Source organism: Hippocampus guttulatus, chromosome 3, assembly GCF_054856545.1.
Source record: "Hippocampus guttulatus isolate MCC_2025c chromosome 3, RoL_Hgut_1.0, whole genome shotgun sequence".
Taxonomy (NCBI): domain Eukaryota; kingdom Metazoa; phylum Chordata; class Actinopteri; order Syngnathiformes; family Syngnathidae; genus Hippocampus; species Hippocampus guttulatus.
In genome coordinates this window covers 22,268,559-22,292,153 of record NC_141263.1, presented here as the reverse complement: position 1 = coordinate 22,292,153, position 23,595 = coordinate 22,268,559, and the positions used below count along the sequence as shown (strand labels likewise).

Here is a 23,595-nt window from a genome sequence, read left to right as displayed (position 1 = left end):
TTGGCGCCCCCCCCCCCCCAACCCACCCACAAAAACAAACAGAAAAAACAAAACAAAAGAATAAGAGGACCGAAAAGTAGAGGTACAAGATAAGGGCACTTCTAAGTCTAAGCTGAAGCTCAAAAACAACAACGAAAAAAGAACGACCCCCCCTACCCCAAAATAAAATAAAAAAACTAGCGTGAGTAGCAAGATTGTTCGAGCCCTTGCCCGAGCTAGCCAGCATGCTAGCAGATGTGGCACTGCCGTGTCTGACAATAATCAAAACCATTTTATTTTGTGCTTGTGCCGTCGGAAAGTGGTTGATGGGGGGCTTGGAAACAGGAAGAGGTGCTACCGATCAGGAAGCTCTTGGAAGCTTATGAAGAAGATTGGATTTTGGCAGAGCAAATGCGCAAGAAGGCTTTCAGACGTGTTTGTGCGATGGGCCGGGTACAATTTCCCTGTGCTTGATGCACAGTCAGTCACAAGGTGCAACTGGACAAGCATTCGCATTCATATTCACAGCGATGGACAATTTTGAGTCTTCAATGTACCTAAAATTCACGTTTTTGGGATGCAGGAGGAAGCTGGAGAAACCAGAGACGCAAGCACGAGGAGAACATGCAAACTCCGCACAGAAAGGACCCCTTGGGACCACTCAAATGGAAGGCAGAGTGCGAAAACACGAGCCCACTGTACGGTTGCAAAAAAAATTTGAATAATAATAATAAAATACAGTGGCAAATGAATGAATGACAGGACCAAGGTGAAAAGCCTTTTTTTTTTGAACGTGACGGATTCTACAGCTTGAGTGACATTCGTTAGCTGCCCGAGTTATTGCTCACATCCGCATGATCTGCAAAGCAAGCGTGCCTTATTTACATCATATCGTCGCCATTCAAAATATATTAATAGTACAGCTCGATGCATTTTTTTCATAATAAAATTAAATCCTGACTTCATAATAATTATAATAATGCCTTTTCTTTTCTTCGCCTTTTTCTTTTTAAACAGTACAAGGTGACGCTTCTACACAAGTCCGACATGCAAAATGTCAGGAAACAAGACGCTACCTTGTCCATAAACGTTGATTTCAATTCTTTTTTTTGTTTGTTTGTTTTGATTTTTGTTTGTTGACATATTGGTTTTATTACACAACAATTTGGTTAGTTATTTACATGTAAAGAAATCGTAAGTGCTGGAGGAGGGTGAAAGGTGGCGGTTGATGGTGGTGGGTGGTGGGTGGGGGGATCCACGTAAATGTGAATATATGAATACAATTGTATGAAGGCCGTACATAAATAAATGAATATTCCATCAGTCCTTGCTGGAATCAGAGTCTTCTGAGGAAGAGGAAGAGGACCCGGACTCAGATGAAGATGACTCGGCTTTCCCGCTGTTGTCTTTGTGCTCTCCCGACTCTTCGTCGTCGTCGTCGTCGTCATCATCGTCATCTTCCAAAGTTTCCGCTTTGACGGCGGGCGCTTGAGGAGGAGAAGGAGGGGGAAGAGTAGGAGGAGGAAGTGGCGTGTGGTCAGGCTGCGCATTGTGCACGGGGAGGTTAAGGCCTGGAGTGAGAAGCATCCCTGGGTAAAGTATGCTGGACAGCAACAAAGGGTTGAGAGGAAGAGGGCTGGAGGTGGACGAGGCACTTTGGGAGGAAGTGGCGGCGTCGGCGCCTTTTGTCCGCTCCCCGCTGAGGGCGCACGGCTCTCCTGTCGCGCCACCGCTGCCGAGTCCCATCTCCTTGTCCTCGGAGCCTCCGCCGCCCGCGCCTCCTCCGCCTCCTTCCTCATTCTTCCCGAGCAAGCCGCTCACGCCAAGCAGGTTGGGCAGCCCCGCCATGCCCGAGAGCATCATGGGAAACATGGCGGCCAGGTTGCTCGCCGCCAGGTTTCCGGCGTCCGAGGGGGGCAGGCCCATGAGGCCCGCGGTCAGCTGCAGGTTCTGCTGGAAGGCCTGGAGGCTGCTTAGGTCCATGCCCGCCAGGAGCCCGTTGGCCAGCAGGGGGTTGAGGCCCAGGGAGGAGGACGCCGCCGCCGCAGAGTTAGGCATCATTGCCGCCGTCGCCGCTTTAACCAGAGGATTCTTCGGACGCCGCCCTCGCCGGCTCACCTCCTCAGGAACGATGGGACCAGTCAGGATCCTGTCAAACATACTCGCTGGGAGGTAACCCTGAAAGTGGGAAAGTATTTGGAGAATTTTCTGTGAATAGCATCGAATATGCTAAAAAAGCAGTTTTTTTCCTCTGGATTTAATTTGTGGATAATGCATTACCCCGATTTGCAAATAAGGATTCAAGACATACCGATCACGTGTAAATGCTTTTCAATCCATTTTAAAAATGCGCGTTCCCAATACCTCTGATTAAGGGCAATCAAAGCATTTTTAAAACCACGTCTGCCACTGTATGATCTTTTAGGAATTCTCCTAAGCTACTTTTTGAATCTTTACTTTTAAATGTCTAACCCCCTTTTTTTAAAACCGCTTATAAATATTCTACTTCTAATTATGTCAAGCACATTGAGTTAACTTGTGTTTGAATTGCGATATATAAATAAGGCCGATAATGACTAGTGGCTGTAAAAAGAAAAAATATGACGTTTTGAAAGGCACACAAATATTTTTTTCATAACTCGCCCCACCAGAGTTCACTTTGCAACTTTGCTTAATTTGAACCTCCTTGAGTGTCACAAAGGTGATACATTTTTTTTCTCAAGCATATCCTGACTTCATCACTTGGAACCTGAAACCAAAATACCATCCATGGAAGAAAGCAAGAACTCGCGAGCTATACTTAGCGCACCCCCGGCATACAGTTGATACAATTTTTTTTTCTCTGACTCACCGACTGTTTGACGACGTCGGCCCATTCAGGTGGGACGCCGTACTCCGGGTTCTCCTGAAGGAAGCGGCACAGATCCTTGAGAGGAGGTGCAAAAGCTCCACCGACCTTGAGGCCAAAAATACAGCAGATGTTAATGGAGATACTCGGAAATTGCGGTTCCTCTAGCAATCACACAGAAACCCATTACTAAGAAGACTATTGTAGCAAGATTAAATTCCACTGTTGTCGTCTTTTTAGACTGAATAAAAACACAATTGTATTATGGTTTATGTAATACTAAAGATTATCCTTCTGGGCTTTTTTTGCATTGCTAAAATTTTTAATCAAACATGAAATACAAATGAAATAAAAAAGAAATCAAAATTCAAACAAGAGAGTGTGTGCTTCAAACCAACGAATGCAGTGTTCTCCATAGTGTGGCTCATTGTATTTGTTGTATAAAGTGCCACCCACCTTCCGGGCGTTCCTCCTGTTGATGATCTGCACTCGCTCCTCGCCCGTTAGGCTGTTGACATCGATCTTGTTGGGGTTCCTGCAGCGGTGCCTCTTCTGCTTGGGTCGCCCGTCCTGCACGTGGAACTGCAGGGGCATCTTGTTCACGCCCTGCGCACCAAGACAAACGCGTCAAAAAACAAGGACAACATACAGCACGTTAAGAGCTCGTCCAGTACGGTAGATAACTCACGGGGATGAAGGCGCCCGTGTCGGCCACAAAGCCCGGGTGCTCCGTCAGCCACTGGTCCAGATCTTTCCTCCTGGGAGCGTCGTCTCCGGCCAACCGGGTGCCGTCTTTGAGGTTGATGACCGGAATCCTGCTGTCCATGTCCTCCGGGCCCGGCCCGGAGGTCTGGTGGTTGTACCCCGGCACTGGAGGCATGCCCACTTGGCCGATGCCGCCCCACCCGGGAGCACCCTGGGAGCAGATGTGAGGTTCTATTTCATCCCTGCTGACCCCCAGACGGCAGTACTGAACGCACTGAATGTTTCCTTCACGCACGCACAGGGAACATTCAGTGCTTTGCATCTGGCGATCTACGAGAGCCAAAATGCTTCACTTTTAGATTGTGTGCTTCCGAGAAGATGAACGGAAGGATGAATGAAAAATTCACATAGTTATTTATTTTACACATATTTCGACTGCTGTTCTGCATATAAGCGGACTAACAGAGACTGAATTTCTTTGTAAGTGTGCAAAGAATAGCAAGAGTATCAAATAACTATTTGTCCCGCTTTTGTCAATAACATTTGGTCCTTTAGGTACAGCAGTTTACCTGGTCGGGGATTTGAGTCCTGTTCATGAAGAGCAGATCCATGCCCTCAACATTCTTCCTCCTCCCCCGTCGCCTCTTCACCACTGGCTGGCTATCCAGAACACCATTCAGTCTCATCGTGCCAGCAAGACCTGAAGGTACTGAAGGCCCCAGAAATAAATCTCTGCAACAAGCTTTGCTGCCGTTTTGTGGCGGTTATTGGGAAAAGTAGCGGTCAATCCCCTTTTTGTACGTACCGTTCTGGAAGCTGCATTGCGGCTTGGTGATGTCGGCCAGGCCCGTGTCAGAGGCACTCTGCAGGTCGTGGAGCCGAGCCAGATATTGCTGCTGCTGGGCTTGGGGTACCTCCTCCGAATCCAGGGCTCTTTTCAGAGGTAGCCCCTGTTTCTGGAAGGTCAACTTCAGACCTCCCTCCTGCTGCGAAGAGCCACACGTTTAGGTTTGGTGAACCATTCTTATGGACAAAGGTGTGAAACCTGGATTGGTTAATTCCAAAGAGGTTATTTCATAGCGCCAATGCAACGTGTCTTTTGAAAACACAAATAAATACAGTGGAACGTCAATGTTTGAATAACACTAGAGTTGTACAATATGGATCAAGAAGTCACGCAAATAATGGTCCTGCGAGGTTTCAGTAAATCCTGCCAGACTAGCTCAGTGATCATCAAGGATACTAGTGCAAGGGTTTGTGTTTTGGGCTTTTTTTCTGTGTGAATGGTAAAGCATGAGAATTATCTTGAAAAACACTGCCTATACAGTAAAAGGTTTTATGATGCGGATGGTTTGAGCCTTGAATGAATTTATTTCATGTCACTCATGTTAGTCAATGCTGCACTCATTACGGAGCCTATTGACGTGAAGGTCCACCATTTTCAACTTGCAAAACATTTGAATTCATGTTTCTTCCTTTTTTTCAGTTTTATGTTTACAATGGTTTTCCCCCCCTATTACGTTTCCCTATTACAACTCAAATCCTTGGACAGTCATCCCACATTTTTCATTTATGTTTAAAAGAATATTTTTTTGGACAACTTTTAATGCGTGGGGGGGTAGCATCTCAGATTTTTTTGTTGGGGGGGCAATTGTTAACAAAAAAAAATCTTTCAACATGTTCACAATCAAGAAAAAAAAAATTGCGGGTTTCTTTCCTTCTTATTTTTGTTGTCAAATGTTACCTTTTTTTAACCAGTCTGATGCTCCACTGTAAGTGCTTGTGCTATTTGCGTGTTAGTGCAACTGAGACACCTGACACAGAGGACAGTGCCAAGTATGCAGAATTCATCGAACTGTAATTGGAAGCCAAAAGAGGAAAAGTACAAATGTTATGAGCGCGAAGGAGATTGTGAACCTTTTCCATTGGCGTAATGTTGTCCTTTGGGCCTAATTCAAAGTTAAGCGCGTAGGAAAAGTAGAGGAAGGGCTTTGATAATATTCTTCCCGCTGCAAGAAGAATTAAGCTCACTCCCAAAAGAAAGACAGAGCGGGAAAATCAGAGTGACATGCCCAACGTGGCGGCCGGCGGAGGTGAGGGCGGGCAGACGAGGCGAAGACGGGAGATATCAACATACATCGTTCAGCTTGACTGAGAACTCCTTGCTTTCTGCAACATGCTCGGTCACCTTAGACCCCTGTGGCGAGGCTGAGGGGTCCTCGCACAGGCTGCCGTCCAAGAGCTTGGTGGTGTAGAAGGATGCCACGGGGCCTCCGGGCTCATAGACGCGCCGCGTGGCCGGCCATTTGCCCTTCAACACAGCCTGGCATATGCTGTCCAGACGATTGATGATGACCCGGTCCTGAATTTGAACAACGCAGAGTCGTCAGACACTGAATGGCTCCTCTTTGTCAGTCAAATAAGCACGAGGGCAGCTCACCTTCGGCCAGTGGGAGGCGGCGAGCATGTAGCCCCCTGCCTGGAACGGATGTGGCACGCTGTTGGTGACACCGTTCTGCACCGCGTGGGTGTCTTGCGCATCGTGGTGCGCGGTGCCTAGTGATGCCACGCTGTCTTCGTCGAAACCCTTCACGATTGGAGCTGCAGGCACTAGAAACATCACATACAATGTTAGGAGCTTTTTCGCGAATGGCTGATGTATTATTTTTGTGTGAAGAGTGAACAGGATTGACAGTAATGTTACTGTGCTTCAAAGAAACAGATGCCCTCTTAGAATCAGTGTTTATGATAGTCTCCTGATAATATTTCCCCCCTTTTGGGCAGCCTCATTTTGGTAAATAAATGCAATGTTTCATCAAAATGGAGTGTTTTGGGGAAAATACTTCAATGGATCTAAATGTGACACAATGATCTGCTTACTTTAGATGGAGTCAGTAACAAGCTAGGGAATTCGGTGTCTGGTTCTGGTTGAGGCTCATTTGGGTTTTGTTGAGTTTGCCAAATGGCAAGATTGTTTGCCCAAAATGGTGGACGTTCTGCTCAATTTCAGGTATGAGTTCTTGAGACCTTTTCAGACCTCCCATTGCAATAGATAAAGACACCCAATTTCATATTGATTAGCCAAAGTGGCGAAAGGAATTTTTTCAAACTCAAAAAAAAAAGAAAAAGCTTGTAATGATTCAATTTTGACACCATACTTTACCGACATAAGATGGTTTATGCAAATTAGCATCTCGGTTATCTGCTTCTAACTGGGGCTTATTTGTGCCACTCAATTATCAAATAGAAATTTGTTACAGAACCAGCTCTAGAAATCACCCGAAACAGCTGCTTGAATAAAAACTTTCTGTTCAATTTAGGGCGTGAATCCTTAAATTTTCACGCGTCTCCTCATTATAGACATGTACACCCAATTTCATGCCCACTGATTTTTGACGAACTTTCCAGGGAGACACAACTGGGGGGTTGTATTCGGGACCCACAAAATACATTTTCACTTGGATACACACAGTTTTCAGGCATACTGAGGAAACAGCGGATCAATGTATTTCGTTATTTTTAAGGATAATAAACACTGATTCCGAGAGGACCGTGGCACTGCCTGATGCTTGGGCCATTTGGTACACGCTATGACAGTCATCAATTCATTTAATACTTCGGCATTCCAATTTGGTTACAGCATGTCCCCAAATCCTATTTTGTTACCACACTGAGTCTTGACTTCTCACCTTTTTTCTTCCCATTCTCTCCTTCACTGTCACTGTCATCCGAAGAAGAGGAGGAGGACGACGAAGAGGAAGAGCCAGAGGAACAGGATGACGAAGACGATGACGAGCTGGACCCGGAGTGGGACGAGGAAGAAGAGGATGAGGAGGAAGATGAGGACGAGCGCGACGAAGAGCTGGACGACGAGCCGCCCGAGTCAGTCCCTGATGTCCGCCTCTCCCTGCGGCCCCTCTTGCTGGCCTTCTTGGGCTTCCTCTCGGATGAGTTGGGCGTGAGGGGCTTTGTCCTTGCTGCCACCATCTGTCCCTCGCTCTCGGGTTTGTCCTCCACGACTCCTGCGGGGGTCTCCTGCGCTCGGATGGGACTCCAGCTGTCCTTCGCTTTCTCCTTGGTTTCCTCACCGACCGAGGGGGGCTCTGCTTTCGGGATGACCCCGCCGGACTCCAAGTCCCTGGGGGCAGGGGGTGGAACTGCCGAAGCAGAGACCGATGCCTGGTACTGAGGTTGCAGGAGCGGCGTGAATCCTAGCGAGTGCTGCGGAATGGCCTTCGTCTGGCTGTAGCTGCGCTGGGCCGCCATAAACCCCAAATCGGGGTCCCGCAGTATGTGATAATCCGTGCGGCTGACGCCATGCTTGGCGGCGCCAATGAGCAGGTCCCGGTCATGGGTGCCGATCTCCCACCATGCGGGTAAGTCAGAGCTGATCTGGCACAGCGGTAGGCGCTCGTAGAGCAACGGGTGGCGAAGGACCTGCTCCCTCACCTGGCGCAACAGTTCCACCCGATACAAGGTGCGTGACGCCCGTTCTTCCGTGATGGGCTGGATATTGAGGGATGGGTCCACCGCAGAGTCTGAGAAAAGAGACGGGAAGAATGTGAGCATGTGGTGAAATAAAGTCAAACCCAAAGACTAGTTACCACCATATAGGCAAGTATATGTAACCTCTGACCTCCTTCTTTGGGTGGCAGGCGGCAAACCTGTCTGCACATGGCGGCGAAGGCGCACAGGTACTTCTGCAGGCTTTCGTCCGTCTTCTTGTGCAGCCGCGCCATCGCCCGAAATTTTGTCCAGTCGAAGCACCCCAGCGTGGGGTTGAAGACCACGCCAAATGTGGAGACCACTCGGTAGAAGTCGGCTTCTTCCCGCCTGGTCCATCTATTAACAATAGAAATAAATATGATGGTACAGTTTTGATGCTATCGATAACTAAAATGTAAAACAGCAATTCCAAACCACTTTCTTACAGCACATAAAACAAAGAGGTTGAGGCATTTAGTCCACGCTGGACATATCAACATTTCAGGCATTTATTTGATACTTTTTTAAAATATTCTTAATAACATCATATGCCTCTTAAATTAAAATGGGAATTCATTTCTATTTTTTTTAAATCAAAATGTCTGAACACATACTGTATACAAATGATACAAAAGTCATGAATGTTATAAAATGTACATGTCCAAAATATTTAATCAATATTTAAATTCATAAACTTTGACAAGCACATTTTTGTCATATGTTTATAGTTTGTAGTGGTATAAAACTGCCCCGCTTCATCATGCAACATGTGCTTAATGCACCTTTTGCTAGGCGAGCATATTTATGCGCATACATTATTGTAGACAGACAATATTAATAAGTGCCCATATTTCTTATTCTGCCAATCTCTCTGTCCCACCGTTGTTGACGTTCAATCTTGGCGGCCATCTTGGGGTTAAACGGGTCACTGAGAACTGCTGGCGGCAGCAGTAGCGCCGCCGACGGTTGCGGTTGGACGAGCGGCGCAGACATCATGATGGGCATCTGCGACTGCGACTGCGACTGCGACTGCACTTGGTGGATATGCAGGATCTGTCGGCTCTTGGTGTAACGCTGCGAGGCCGTGATCAGACGCCTCAGCCGGGCAGTGAGCACGGAAGACGAGGGCCAGTAGGCGCTCGCTACTCCCGAAACAGTGTCTGAGGTTGGTTATGAGGAAATGCATTACTGCTGATGAATGTGTGTGGAATTTCAGAGAGATGCTGAGAACGTGCAGGATTTTGGGGTGATTAATACTGACCTCCGGCGCTGTCAGTGACAACCAAGTCCCCCGGAGAGGAGGCGTCATCCTATGGGGAAATTTCATTGTTTTACTTGAAAGAAAGACATCTCATCTTAAAGGGGCATCTTATGAAAAATTGACTTTACGTCCTATGCCACCTCAATCTCATCCCTCGTCGTCACGGTAACAAAGTGTGTGCTTGCCATTGGTCAGGTTAATTTCAGAAAGACAAGACAAAGGTTTATGAAGTGCATTGTAATTCTTGGCTCGTTGGGGGAATTCTGACAAAAAGCATGTCATAGACATGACAAAACACCACGAAAAAGGTTTGAATCGTGGGGGGGGAGCATAAAACCTACTTCGCATGATTAATGAGAGCAGACGTGACCGCTAAGTCAGTGCTGAGTGTGAACACTTTCATCTCTGCCAGTCTGATCATTGATCGGCCTTTTCAAAAAGGAGACAACGTTGGCCTTTGTCCGGCCGGGTCTGATGTTTACCTCCATGTCGTCCTTCAGCAGGGCTGGAGCAGGCTTGTACTCTGGATCATCCACATCCCTGCAGACATGCACATAAAAATGTCCAACTTTCAAGATATTGTTTGCTAAAAAAATGTTAAACATGTTTTTGAGTGTTTGTTACCCACCCGTCCATGAAATCATTGCTTCTCTGTTCGGCAGCGATGGCCTTGTCGTCTGGTCGACCAACACGCTCTAGGAAGCACAGTGCAGGGTCTGCTCGGATGGTGTTGTACTTCTCGTAACCTGTATAAAAAAGAAAAAAAAAGATTTCTAAGAAAGGGGCTGCACGGGGAATAGCGGTAAACACATCCGCTAGATAGTTCTGAGCTTCGGGGTTTGGGTGCGGTGTGGAGTTTGCATGTTCTTCCTGTGAGTGGTTTTTCTCCGGATACTCCAGCTTCCTCTCCCAAATTTCAAACAAATGCATGTTCGATTTATTGAGGATTACATTTTTCAACGTTTGGCCTGCTGGGTTGTCTGTACTGTATGTGTCCTGCGATGGGCCGTCCAGGGTGTGCCCCGCCTCTTGCCTTAAACCAGCTGGGATAGGCTTCAGCTGAGATAAGTGGTATACGCTTACCATGCTTGTAGACCCCCAGCAGCAGACACTTGTCAGAGATGATATCCCACCACAAGGCCGGAAGTTCCGAGTGGTCCGGCTCTGGTACCCAGATCTTGATCTCACTGGAGGAGGAGCAATTGAGTAAGACATACATTACAAAGGCATGACATAAAATAATAAATAAATAAATAAATACAGTAAATATTCCCATCCCCGGAATTCTATGAAAAGGAATTTCCTTCACCCGGAAGAAAAACCTATGCATTAACATTTTGACTCCGATATTACATGTAACCGGAACTTGCGTAAGCGGAAATTCCACTACCCATAACCCGAATGGAGGTGTAATGCCGCGGGAGCTTAAATACACGCAACGCCCACCCGATGCTACGGAAAAACACGTTTTCATTTCGCATTTTTCGATCATCAGATCCGAAACGACGCCGTGTAAGTGAGTTTTTATTGGCGTGCGTTTCACTCTAATTGCGAAAGATTTTAACTTTATTCACTTACGTCCCGTCGATCGCCGGCACTAGCTTAAAAAGGAGCGCCCACTCCACACGACGGAAGAAACGTTCGCTTCGCCGTTTTCATTCATCAGATTCGAAACGACGACGTGTAAGTGACTTTTTATTGGCGTGCGTTTTACTGTAATTGCGAAAAAATGTAACTTTATTAACTTGCGTCCTGTAGATCATGGCATCGAAACGTAGAAGAACTGTCATGACTAGCGGAGTGAGTGAAATGCATCCGTTTGAGCGAGGCTGGACACAAAGTAAAAAGTATCCAGGATACACTTGGGAGTCGGAAAGATGCAAATCTACGAAACGTTAAAAAACAAGGCATCGATTCAACTCTTGATGACAAGCCACCATCCAGCAAGGAAGCAATGCCAGTGGCAACAAAAATCCTTCAGTATGCACAAGAATCACCAGACATCGGTGATCAACGGGACAGTTACTTGCAACTAGCAAGAAAACTGTATGACACGCAGGCGAACGTTGTCATAAGCTAAAGATTGCACGCAACAAAACAATCCAAAATAGACCAATTTCTTCCCCAAGGCAGGCAAAAAATAAGCATTAAAATACTGTACTGTGCTGTACTTTTGTGATTTTTTTTTATACACCTGTACCTGGACAGTATTGCAGTTTTTGTTATATGCAGTAAACAGTTTTTGGACAGTATATTTTTGCATTTTATTGTGATGTTACACGTGCATTTTGTCAACATACTTGCAGGTTCATAAAGGACATGTACCATGCTCATTTCCCAAATGAGGAATTTCTGTTATCAGGACAAATTGGACAGCGCAAACACGAGTCCGCACTACAGAATATTTACTGTATATACATAGACTGTATATATATATATATATATATATATATATATACATATATATATACACCTCCTTTGTATGTTTTTCCAAACACTGCAATCACAATTGCTCCCTACTCGCGTTTGTTTTAATGATGGATGTTTGAAAGTGCTCTATAAATACAGTTGAGTTGACCAAAATGCAATGCAGTTTTCAAAACTTCCGGCAGGTGGAGCTCAATGGCTATCTTAAAGATTTGGCTGCTGAGCCTTCAACAGGTTGATGATTGGACATTCAAAAGCAAGACCACCCTTTTCTGTTCCATGTAAATACATCGGTCTGTATTCATTAATTCCTTCATCTGATGCTGGCGGGTGTGTTTAATATGAGGTATAAGTTATTGTAAGATAAATTGATAAGGTAATGTTATTGAAGCCCAACTGCAGACACGTGTTAAAGCATTCATGAAATTAAAATGTGTTTGTGGCATAACGATTGCAATTTTCAAAGCAGGTCCAGGCCTGGAAATTAGTCATCTACCGTTGCTGTGCAATTAGTCTGTCCTCATCAAATATTTATACCATCCATTTCTCAGCTTTGTTGTTTAAGTCTCCAGAGGTAGTGGATGTCAATGGTGCACTCACCTAGCGTCCACGTTGTTCAGAACGTTCTGGGCCTCGTCGCCGATTACCTCTTGTTTCAGGTAGTACAGCATTCTAACCCGGAGCAGCACCCTGCGCAGAGAAAAGCCAGCGCTTAGAAAAGAAAAGCCCTGACCACGCAAAATCCCGTGAGGGCGCGGTGCACTCGCATGCGCACATGCAAAACATACACACGCACATTCCGCCTGGTTGAACACCAAATGAAAATATGCACCATCAATACTCAACACAGAAATATTTATCATGGATAAAATGGTGAAGGATAAACTGTCACCGCTGCTGAAAAACAAGCAAACCCATTAACAGTCGGACAGTTCGTACAGGAACAAAGAGTCCTCAGGAACAGGAAGTCGGACACACACACACACAAACATTGTCCAAATCAGACAGAGGAAATCAGACAAGCCCAGGAAGGAAGGGCAGACCATATGTCAGTCATACCTGCGAGGCGATTTGAATGGAAAACTAGAGACAGAGGGCCAGCATCACAGCCATATACACGATATTTGATACATTTTTAGCTCAACATCTTTCCTGGGAAAAATAAAGTGTGATAAGTAGGCTACGCCCACGCACCCTCAACACTCCTGTGTGACTCAAGCAGCTGCTGCGATGCTCCACCACACCTGTCATCACTCTCCCCTCGGGTTCCATGCAAGTGTGTGCAGTGTGACTCACTCACACACATGCACGCACGCACGCACGCAGAGCCAAAAATTTGCATGCTGTCACTTGCTCGCTACGCAGCGAGCCAGCTGAGATGTGTGACACAGTCGGCTGGCATGCGAGGAATCCCTGTCGGCTCCGTTCAGAGGCACCAGCCCAAGCCAGAAGCAACACGAGCGGGAAGAGACGTCGCAAGTGACAACATGAGCGCTTAAGCCTGACATGTCACTCCTCGCTTTGGTTTCTATTGAACGCCAGGGAGTGCCTGTCCTCCAGAGGGAAAACATCATCGTCAGCAAACCCTGCGTGCCGCGTATTGCACAATAGTGGGATTCAACCCGGTTGCACTGGGAAACAAAGGGGAACTTTCGATGGAAAACGCAGGACTGTTTCAAAACAATGCGCCATCATCTATTTGGCTTTTGTCTCTATGGCACCCACCCCACCTTCTCCGTCTGTCTGCAAGTAAGTCTGATCCATGGTGGCCATTAGTCGGTGCCTGAAGTCTCATTAAGATTTCCATCACTCAACCGCTCGCTGCGTCTGATAATGTATCAGCAGAGTGTCAGCTCCAGTGCATCTTTTAGTGGCTCGTTGTTACCCAAGCAAGGGGGTGCGCAGGAAAAGAGTAAAAAGTGCATTCTATTTGCATTTGACTACATTTCCAGTTACTAAAATTTATTTTGGGCCTCCTATTTGGCGCATCTTCATCACACTTTTGAGTAGTTTGAATCTCAAGTTTGGATGTTTTTCCTGTGCTTGTATGGATTTTCTCTGGGTAACCTGCCATCCCCTCCCACATTCCAAAAAACGTGCGGATGTTAAGTTTGACTATAAACTGTTCATACATGTGAATGTGAATGGTTGCTTGTCTTTGTATGCCCTGTGACCAGTCCAGGGTGTACCTCGATTCTTGTCCAAAATCAGCTAGAATAGGTTGCAGTTTACCGGTGACCCTAATGTGGACAAGCTCTTGAAAAATTGATGAATGGATTATTGGATTGGATAGGATAAAACTTTATTGTCAAATGTACTGTATGTGTAACATGTAACATACAGCAGAGATTAAATTTCTTCCCTATCAACATAAAACAAGAGGAGCCGCTGCGGGTGCGGTAATTATTGATTAAAGGGTTCAGTGACTAACTGACTGCTTCAAACCTTATTAATCCAGTGCTTTAAGATACAACAGAGCTTCAAGATGCAAAAAAAAAACTCAACCTTGAGACCCAATCAGTGGGCTGCATTTACAAGCGACTAATTGAGTGAGAGAATCTTTTAACAATTAACAGTTATAATCTTTGAATCCTTAACTTTGAAGACAAAAAAAAATTAAGGTTCCAATAATACAGTAGGGCCAGCTGAGATTAAAACTGTCCGTTGTCTTTTCAATGAAACTGAATCCAAACAACCCCCCCCCCCAAAACCCTCTACTTTTTTTACCCACGTTGAGATATCAAGTAATGTTAGAAACAGCATTGGCCATTGTCAACGTAAAACTGTTACCCGCGTTAACCTACTTGTTGCAGTGGTGCTTGAGGTGTTTCTTGTAGCCGTCGTCCTGGAGCATATGCTCCGGATTGTGCTTCCGCAACCACTCGGCCTTGTGGATGTCGAACGAGCTGGATTGGGTCTTCATCTTCTTGCCCTTGCGGCCCCGGGGAACAGGCGCAGACAGACCTGGCGGCGGCGGAAGAATCCAAGGTTTAAAGTCCATCTCTGGTCCCTTCGGCTCAAATACGTCAATGAGTCCACATACCCAAGTGATTCTGCAGCTCCTTCGTGCGGCCATCTTCTGTGGGTGCAATCAGGTCCCACATGAAGCCTTTGATTTTGTCGTCGCCACGATAGTGTACCAGGCAGTAGGCCAGCAGTGACCTACAGATGGACTCTACGTCCCAGTCGGTCAGCTGCTTCTTAAAACGACCGTGGTTGAGGATGTCCTTCCAGCGGCCCCACCTGGAAGTCGATAAAAGGAAAACTCATCTTGTGGCCCCCATCATCCCCTGACCTTAACTCCAGCAGCAACTACTTGCATAAGGTGCAGCCCAGAGTGCGGGGGGGAAAAAAAACAATCACAGAAGCAATTGCGGTTGTATTTTCACTTGTGGAGGCAGCACTTCATTACCAAACTGCCGAATTACACTTTAAATAGATTTAAATTTGTTCTTGGTTTTGCTGTTCGGTGCTTTCTACCGTCTTTATTACCAATTTGCTTTACTGTTTGTTGTATATGTTAATTGCTCCATGTACAGCACTTTGTATGCAGCGATGGCTGTTTGAAAGTGCTCTATAAATACAGTTGAGTTGAGTTGAGTAAATAAGTACACAAATGTGAGCATGTGGCACATACAGCTGACACATCACCACTGATGACAATTGTCAGGTTTGAAATTTTTTTTTTTTTTTGAAAAGAAAAAATAAGCTCTAAGACAGCAACCCATAAAAATTACATAAAAATACCAATTGTCTTGCCATGACAATACCATCCATCCACCCATCCATTTTCCGAACCGCTTTATCCTCACTAGGGTTGCGGGGGGTGCTGGAGCCTATCCCAGCTGTCTACGGGCAGTAGGCGGGGGACACCCTGAATCGGTTGCCAGCCAATCGCAGGGCACACAGAGACGAACAACCATCCATGCCCACACTCACACCTAGGGACAATTTGGAGTGCTCAATCAGCCTGCCATGCATGTTTTTGGAATGTGGAAGGAAACCGGAGTACCCGGAGAAAACCCACGCAGGCCCGGGGAGAACATGCAAGGCCGGAGGCCGGAGCTGGAATTGAACCCGGTACCTCTGTAATGTGAAGCCGACGTGCTAACCACTGGACTACCGGGCCGCCCCATGACAATACCACCACGATGATATTTTTAACAGACACAAAAGCAGCAGAGCAAAAACATAGCCTTTGTGGTCAAGACTGTATCGCATCTTCTACTGTGCCACTTACAACACAGGCTAAAAACTTGATGTGGCACTTCAAGATAGTTCCTTGACACCAATTAGCCAAATAGCCAGTACTTTGCCGCCAACATTACAAAAAATTTGCAGAGAACCACAATTTTTCAGCAAATCGCTGGGTGTAGGGTCCACAGAGGAAAAAAAGAACAGTTATGTTTATAGGTATGTACAGAGAGCTAGATAGAAATAAGATCTATTAAGTGAATGTGCATACCCATATACCAGCAGGTTCTTTTCCACTCTGAAGCATTCTGTGCGTCCGTAGCTGTTGGGCCGCTCATGGGCTCGCCTGACTTTGGGCTTGGTGTCGTCACTGTCACTGTCGCCCTCCGACAGCTCTGCCAGCTCATCCTTCGTGGAGCTGAAGGGCCTCGTCTGCTTCCTGACGCGAGGCGTGTCGATAACCAGGCTGTTCTGTAGGCGTAACAAGACTGCTGAGTTTGGTTTTCAATGGCACGGCTTTGAACAGCAAAGCCTATACTTTTTCCTTTTTTTATTGTATATGTATTTTCATGTTCAATCCAATCAAAATTTATCTGGCTGTGTCAAAACAACCTGCACGCAAAACAGGCAAATCTATTGCTTGTTAAATCATGGACACACCTCTTATGTTGCATATTTAAAAAGCCCAGATTGTGATGAAGAAGAGCATCCATAAAGATCATAAAAGCATGGATTGTATTTTTATTCATGGAAGTGGCACTAAAATACAATTATATTTTGTTTCAATTTGTGTGCAAATCAGTAAATGTGTCATATGTTGCAGACAGAACGCCACTAATGACAACACCCAGGCCTGGAATTTTCAGACCATTTGTTACTTCCGCTGTAGCTTTTCGTCATTTTGTGTGTTGTGTGTCACCGGTTGTTGGAAATTGTACTAACTCATTCCATTGAATAGCATTAGATTTTATTCTAGTCACCTTCATTTTAATGTTTTCAATCGCATCCCCTAAAAAAAACCCAGACATTTTTAAGCCAATGGTACTTTGCTCAAATATGGAAATGGTACTTTCCATGGAAAATGGGCCAAAAGTTCAAACAAAATTCCAGAAAATTCCAAGCTCATGAGACTCATGGAGCACTTGTAGGTTCTTGGAGACGACCATAGTCCCACATACCACAGAAACACTGACCTAGAATTTACTGAAGACAAGAGTCCCCCACTTGATCTTCTGTAACTTAAGTGTACTTACTCTGCCATTGGCCATTTCCATATCGATGTCTGCCTTTTTTGCCCACTTGTCCCAGAAGTTGGGGTCATCCAGCGAGATGTCTGTGCGGTTCCCGGATGCTACAAAACTGGCCTGGAAGATGACACCGGACAATCTTAGTAATCCTACTTGGTATCCGCCCCTCTACTCATCTAAAATGTCTTGGCGTGCCGTGCCACCTTGGCAAAGGTGGACCCTCGGCCCTCGGACTCGATAGTGATGGTCTTGGTTCGTCGTTGGAGGATCTGGTCGATGTCCTCCTCGCAAAACTTAGCCCCCTCGTCCTCTTCGTCCATGATGGCGCCGTAGGCTCCGCGTCGCAGCAGATCTTCAATCTCCTTTTTGGATAACTGTTGCTGGACCGCCTGGGAGTATGAATTATATTATTACCGTACATTGAAAGCAAAACCCTCAAAGAGACAAGTGTGTAAAATGAGGACTGGTATTACCTTGGTTTGTCATGATGAAAAAGCAATTATACTCAAACATTTGAAATGCATGACCCTGACTTACTGAGAGTTTGTAGAACTGAACTGAAAATGACATGCTAGGATCAACGTCCCAGAAAACATCTCCTGCTTTTGTGCTATTTGGTCTTTTCCTCACAGGCTGTGTAGCACTGCCTCCCAGTACACACAATTATGGATAAAATTCAACACCTACGTAAATTAATGCTGTCTTGGACTGTTGTTATGCTGCTGTTGTTTTGATGTTTTTTGCTTTGAACTCTCTTCTCCATCTCCCTCTCTCATTCAAACCTTGTTTTGTACAAATGCATTTCCAATAAACAATTCATCTAAATTTAAACTGCATGATGAGACACAATAAGGCATGTCTAAGTAGCTGAAGAGGAAAGGTAAAAATAATAAGAAATGGAGATGTTCTGATGAGGGTTTTAGGTTTATTCCGATTCTGATCATATATGAGTGAGACCTGGCGATTTCGATGCAGTGGCAGGAGTTTTGGAACCAAGTTTTCAATGGGTATTAATGTGACCTAATCCACCTCCTAAGAACACCATCAAATCATAAACACACGCTGGGTTGCGTACTCACCAGAGATGCAGATACAGCCAACCTCGCTCACTTACTACTGCCTGTCTTTCTAAGATAACTATGCTCCCCCACAAAAAAACACACAAACAAACAAAACAAAAAAAAAAACAATTTCCAGGTTGAAACAAGCCACTCAGCAACGGTGTTGTTTGACCTGGCATCATAAAGTCCAATTTTCTTGACAAATGTGCCTTGAAAATCAATTGTTAATCCTCCGACATCATTCCCCACCATAAAACAATCTTTCATGCGAAACTCAGCCAATCAGCGAGCTCAAATGTAGGTGAGCCAATTAGACGACGGAAAAAGTCACTCGTCACACAGCCTTCATGAAAGCACAGAGTGGTGAATCTAAAATTTGATTGGTTCAAAGAAGAAATTATTTCAATGGCGTACGTGTGTTCGCGCATGCGTGAGTGCGTGTGGTCGACACCAGCAATGGACGTTCTGAAGACATTGCAAAAATAATGTGCACTAAGTTGAAAAAAAACAATAATAACAAATAATCCACAAATGATCACGTCATGTCATCTGTGACTGTCGGTCTGTGCTTCTGATGCCGTTCTGGCCAGCAGAGAAGGCCTTGAAGGATGGATCACATTTTACAGCTGCAAGTAACTATTATTTGAATAAATTATTAATCTATCAATTCTTTTTTTTTTATAATTAATCAGATAATCCACATTTTTTTATTTTCCAGCCCTTGACTGGATAAGTGAAATGAGGCAACCACCCCCATGCTGCGTGAGTAAGTAGCCGAACAGGAGAGGCAATTGTTTTTTTAATAAAAAAAAAAAAACCTAACAAATAAATAAAATAAAATTAAATTAAATTAAATAAATTGAAGCAAATAAAGAAAATGATCTAAGTAAGTCAAATGACTACTGGATAATTAATATTCATTTGTCATTCAAAACAAACCATAAAAATGAAATTCTCATGACTCACCCCTCCCCCAGTGCCTCCTGCTCCACCAGCGCCGCCTCCTCCCAGGCTGTTGTCGCGGCCGCTCATGCTCTGCAATACCGCTTTGTCCAAACCCAGTTTGAGACTGGCGCGGTCAAACATCTCTCTTTCGTACGAGTTTCTGGTAATCAGGCGGTACACCTTCACCGCCTTGTTCTGACCAATCCGATGGCAGCGAGCCTGTGCCTGTGCAAATACAGGAGTACAAAAAACAAAAATAAAATTAAATAATCATGCAAAAAACAGTGGTTCTCAAACTCAGGTCTCCACGGGTCGACAAAAAAAACAAAATCAACAACATACTGTCTGCCGTATCATTTCAAAATGTGCATACAGACACATGGGGACCAGCGGGCCACGAAAGCAAACACAATAAAGCAATGATTTTTTCTTAACCTAGCTTTGGGCTGATAGAAAGCTATTCTAGTGACATATCACATAAATTTGACATTCGTGCTTGAATCACGTAGTGTTGTTATTTTTTGGAAATAACAAACCTGTATCATAACAGGAATATAGTCTTTTTTTTTTAATAAAAGACATGTTTCTTTTGGAGAATCTAGTCTCATTATTTAGAGAATACTCAATTTATCAAGTTATTATGAAACTGATATTCTTCTTGGACTTTCCTAGGTAGTCGATGCAAACGAAACAACATATTTTTCATCATTCGAAAGATCACAATTTGATTGTTTGCGAACAAACCTCCCTATAAAGCACAAAGACATTTTATAGGTTGTAGTGAACTGAATGATTATAACATTTGAATTCTTCTCTAAGGGTTAATAAATTAAAAATCATGCTGAATTTCATTTGCATTTACTATTCAAATAAATGAAAACAAAAATTTGCTGCACAATAATTTGATTTGACATCAGCGGACGCTACCTGGAGATCGTTCTGTGGGTTCCAGTCCGAGTCGAAGATGATGCAGGTATCCGCTGCTGTCAGGTTGATCCCCAGCCCGCCGGCTCGTGTGCACAACAGAAAAACGAAGCGGTCTGAGTCGGGCTTGCTGAAGCGGTCGATGGCTGCCTGTCGCAGGTTCCCGCGAACGCGACCGTCTATCCGCTCGTACAAGTACCTACGAATATAGGGGGTTGATGAGAACCGGGACTTGTTATGGAAAATTGATGCATGTCAAACTTCAATCTCTGGTGTGCATGCCCACCAATTGATTTGAAAATGAAACAACCAGTTCATTTGTTCCTTGAGATGCCCCGTTCCAAATAAGTGCCTCTGAGCAAGGTTCTGAGTTTCTGCACTCATGAATTCGAAGCTGGCTGAGTGAAGATCATTTAAGAAATACACGAAAGCCCATCATGTCAAAATCAATAATAAACAGACAAATGTTTGGCTATTTTGTCGACCGGGATGTTTGTGTTGCCACATGTACAAATATGCTACAGTAATGAACAACGAGTGCAACTGGGTGGCTTGGTGATAAAATAGTGCCTGCACATCTAGGATAAAATCTTTTTGGAAACCTCACTTTGTACTGTAGTTAAATCAGCCAGTGGAGGCTTTGCGGCAGTGCCATACCATTTGCGGTCTGGACGTGGTCGAGTGAACGTTCTCTGAATGGAGTCTCAGAGTCTCCAGAAGTAGTCAGTTACAGCACAAAAAGTCACTAAATTGTTGCTGTTCCCTTTTTGGAAAAAAAAATGTTCTGAGAGCAGCTGGTAGTTGGCAATTATGAGTAGCCCTTGATTTGTGATCCTGCCCTAGCTCTGCCCATGGTTGCCGTGGTAATAAAAAAATAAATAAACAAATACATTTGCACAACCAGAATGTATGTTAAATTCTCCTGTGTGACCTCGATACTGATAAGTACCTTCTCTGAATGAGGTAGTCTTCCAAGATGTCCAGGCAGCGCACCATTTGGGAGAAGATGAGCACCTTGTGCCCGCCGGCTTTCATCTTGGGCAGCAGTTTGTCGATGAGAACCAGCTTCCCGGCAGACTGCACCATGGCTTGCAGGTGGAAGTCCAGGGCAGCTGGGCTATAAACCTCCCTAAAGTCTTCCAGGATCTTCTCTTCTGCCCCTGAAAACAACACGGATGGCATTAGCTGCATGACTCATGTCATTGTAGAACTTCAAAACTCTCATTTTTGGGATCCGGTCGTACCTTTGATGAGGTAGGGGTGGTTGCAGCACTTCCTCAATTCCATCATGGTGTTGACCAGGTTGGGCATGTTGGCCTGGCCTGCTCCCTTGGCCAGGAAGGAGAAATTCTTCTCCAGGATGGCGCGATAGTACTTCTTCTGAATGTTGGTGAGCTCCACCTCGATGATGGTCTCCTCTTTGGGCGCCAGCTTCTTCTCCACATCCTCCTTCAAACGCCGCAGCATCATTGGCTTAAGGATGCCCTGCAACTTCTGCACCTGTTGACCAAACCAAGAACGATGACACTTTTTGAGAGATTGCATTTAAAGACTCTATATTTAGACGTTGAAAAAACATCGGGTCAACTCGAACAGAACAGATATGGCTTACATTTTTGTTAGAATTGCGCGTACGTTGTTCGTCAAACTACGGTCAGTACATATATCAGTACTGTAGTACTGTACTTTAAATTGGATAGAATGTTGTTCATTTCCCTTCGATTGTTGGTCAACAATGTGTCAACCTTAAAGAGGAAACAAACCCCAAAATCGTCTATACAATAACACGTTCTTTGCGCAGCCACTTAGTCTAAACACGGCATTTTGATTAATGTTGGATTTGTGGAACATGAATTCAGCGGCAAAATCCACCCGCTTTTATCCACCTCAAAGGGCAGCCATTTTGCCACTTGCTGTCAACTGAAAATGGCATCACAGTTGCTCAGGGTTCAAGTAACGAACAATTTATTGTACTGAAAATTTGGGGGTTGGCTTCTCCTTTAACGGTAAACACTGTGCTGTTTATAAGTGACAGCATTTTTTATTGAGAAGAAAAACACAGGGGAAACACACAGGAAAACATTCGCAGGGTGACTTTGACATCAATTTCAGTTGACAGCAGGTAGCAGTGTTGCATAAAATGTCATTAGTCTTCTTCATTCTGATTCCACAAAAGCAATATTAACCAGAATACCCGATTTGGACAAGTGAGGGAACATTATTGCAAGGAAAATCTTTGACTTAAATGAAAAATGTGACACAAAAAAGTCCAGGATTGAAACAAAATAACATGAACATAAAATACATGACATATAAAATAATAACTAAATTTGAACACAATGTTACATACAATTATAAAATAAAAAAGTAAGACCAAAAAAATAAATACTGGAATAAAAGAGTAAGTGTGAATACTTCTATATTGCATTGTTATCCCTCTTGTGTTGTTGTGCAGGCGCTCAGTCTCGATTGCAAACAAAAACCACACAGACGCCTGGAGGAAGGCAGGAAAACACACGAGCTAGAAATGTTCACTGCTGCGCCTGCTGCTAACGGAACAAACGGAACAACATATGAGTCTTGTTTTTCCACTTTCAAAAGGCCACCATTCCAGACAAACACACACACACGCACATGCACACGCCCACACAGTGTCACGAGCATTCATACAAAAACAAGTAATATGAAGTGATCAATGAGGTAACAAAAAAAAATCATTGCAGAGGCAGCCCACAGAGACGTAACTCACACACCAAAATCAATATTCAGTTAAGATTGCTAATTACTAATTTCATCAGTGTGTTACCCCCCCCCCCACTTCTCACTGCATAGTTATTTATCTATAAACAGAAACTTTAAGAAGGCCTCACAAAAAATAAAGTGGAATTTGATCGTTACCAATGGAAATTAACCTGATCTGGGGTCAAACTGTCACCATCACGAAACCTTTATGAATGTTATGGTACTGAAGAATTGTGAACTATGCCTGCTTCACACAGCTAATCAGCAGCCATCGTGTGCTTGTGGGTTCATCTCACACACATTTGTTTTCAAATCTCTAAATGATCTCGCGCCACCTTACCTCTCTGGGCTCATCCGCCCCTACACACCTGCCCGGCGCCTCAGGTCTGCGGACCAGATATTATTAGAAGTACCAAGAACTAAACTGAGGCTCAGAGGGGATCGAGCCTTTTCTGTTGCTTGTCCCTCTCTCTGGAAAGACCTCCCACTGAACATTCGGCAAGCCTCCTCGCTGCCCATCTTCAAAACCCTCCTCAAAACTCACTTGTATTCTTTGGCATTCGATTCAGCATGACTTAGATGTGTTCTTGGTTTTACTGTTTGGTGCTTTCTACCGTCTTTATTACCGATTTGTTTTACTGTTTATTGTATATGTTAGATTGCTCCATGTACAGCACTTTGTATGCAGCGATGGCTGTTTGAAAGTGCTCTATAAATACAGTTGAGTTGAGTATATTGATACATGGTCAAAGACCGAGTGGTATTTATTTATATCTC

General features: G+C 44.6%; 1 protein-coding gene across 5 annotated transcripts in view; it reads right to left on the bottom strand.

Annotated features, from left to right (window-relative positions):
• Positions 1-744: 744 nt before the first annotated feature.
• Positions 745-23,595, bottom strand: part of chd9 (chromodomain helicase DNA binding protein 9) — a 77,658-nt gene continuing 54,807 nt past the window's right edge. For 2 of the 5 annotated variants that reach the window (XM_086107440.1, XM_086107444.1), the window contains 25 exons: positions 21,321-21,576; positions 21,026-21,236; positions 20,080-20,275; positions 19,174-19,377; positions 17,350-17,535; positions 17,153-17,263; positions 16,171-16,370; positions 14,749-14,948; positions 14,510-14,669; positions 12,306-12,395; positions 10,362-10,465; positions 9,907-10,024; positions 9,761-9,818; positions 9,279-9,327; positions 8,898-9,177; positions 8,169-8,374; positions 7,222-8,070; positions 5,973-6,142; positions 5,670-5,894; positions 4,338-4,518; positions 4,102-4,241; positions 3,516-3,743; positions 3,284-3,433; positions 2,831-2,935; positions 745-2,157 (listed from right to left, as the gene is read on the bottom strand). In XM_086107440.1, coding sequence (XP_085963566.1) covers positions 1,300-2,157; positions 2,831-2,935; positions 3,284-3,433; positions 3,516-3,743; positions 4,102-4,241; positions 4,338-4,518; positions 5,670-5,894; positions 5,973-6,142; positions 7,222-8,070; positions 8,169-8,374; positions 8,898-9,177; positions 9,279-9,327; positions 9,761-9,818; positions 9,907-10,024; positions 10,362-10,465; positions 12,306-12,395; positions 14,510-14,669; positions 14,749-14,948; positions 16,171-16,370; positions 17,153-17,263; positions 17,350-17,535; positions 19,174-19,377; positions 20,080-20,275; positions 21,026-21,236; positions 21,321-21,576 — 5,535 coding nt within the window. In that variant the 3' untranslated portion in view covers positions 745-1,299. The remainder of the gene's footprint in view (positions 2,158-2,830; positions 2,936-3,283; positions 3,434-3,515; positions 3,744-4,101; positions 4,242-4,337; positions 4,519-5,669; positions 5,895-5,972; positions 6,143-7,221; positions 8,071-8,168; positions 8,375-8,897; positions 9,178-9,278; positions 9,328-9,760; positions 9,819-9,906; positions 10,025-10,361; positions 10,466-12,305; positions 12,396-14,509; positions 14,670-14,748; positions 14,949-16,170; positions 16,371-17,152; positions 17,264-17,349; positions 17,536-19,173; positions 19,378-20,079; positions 20,276-21,025; positions 21,237-21,320; positions 21,577-23,595) is intronic. The other 3 variants (XM_086107441.1, XM_086107442.1, XM_086107443.1) reach the window with 3 other exon arrangements.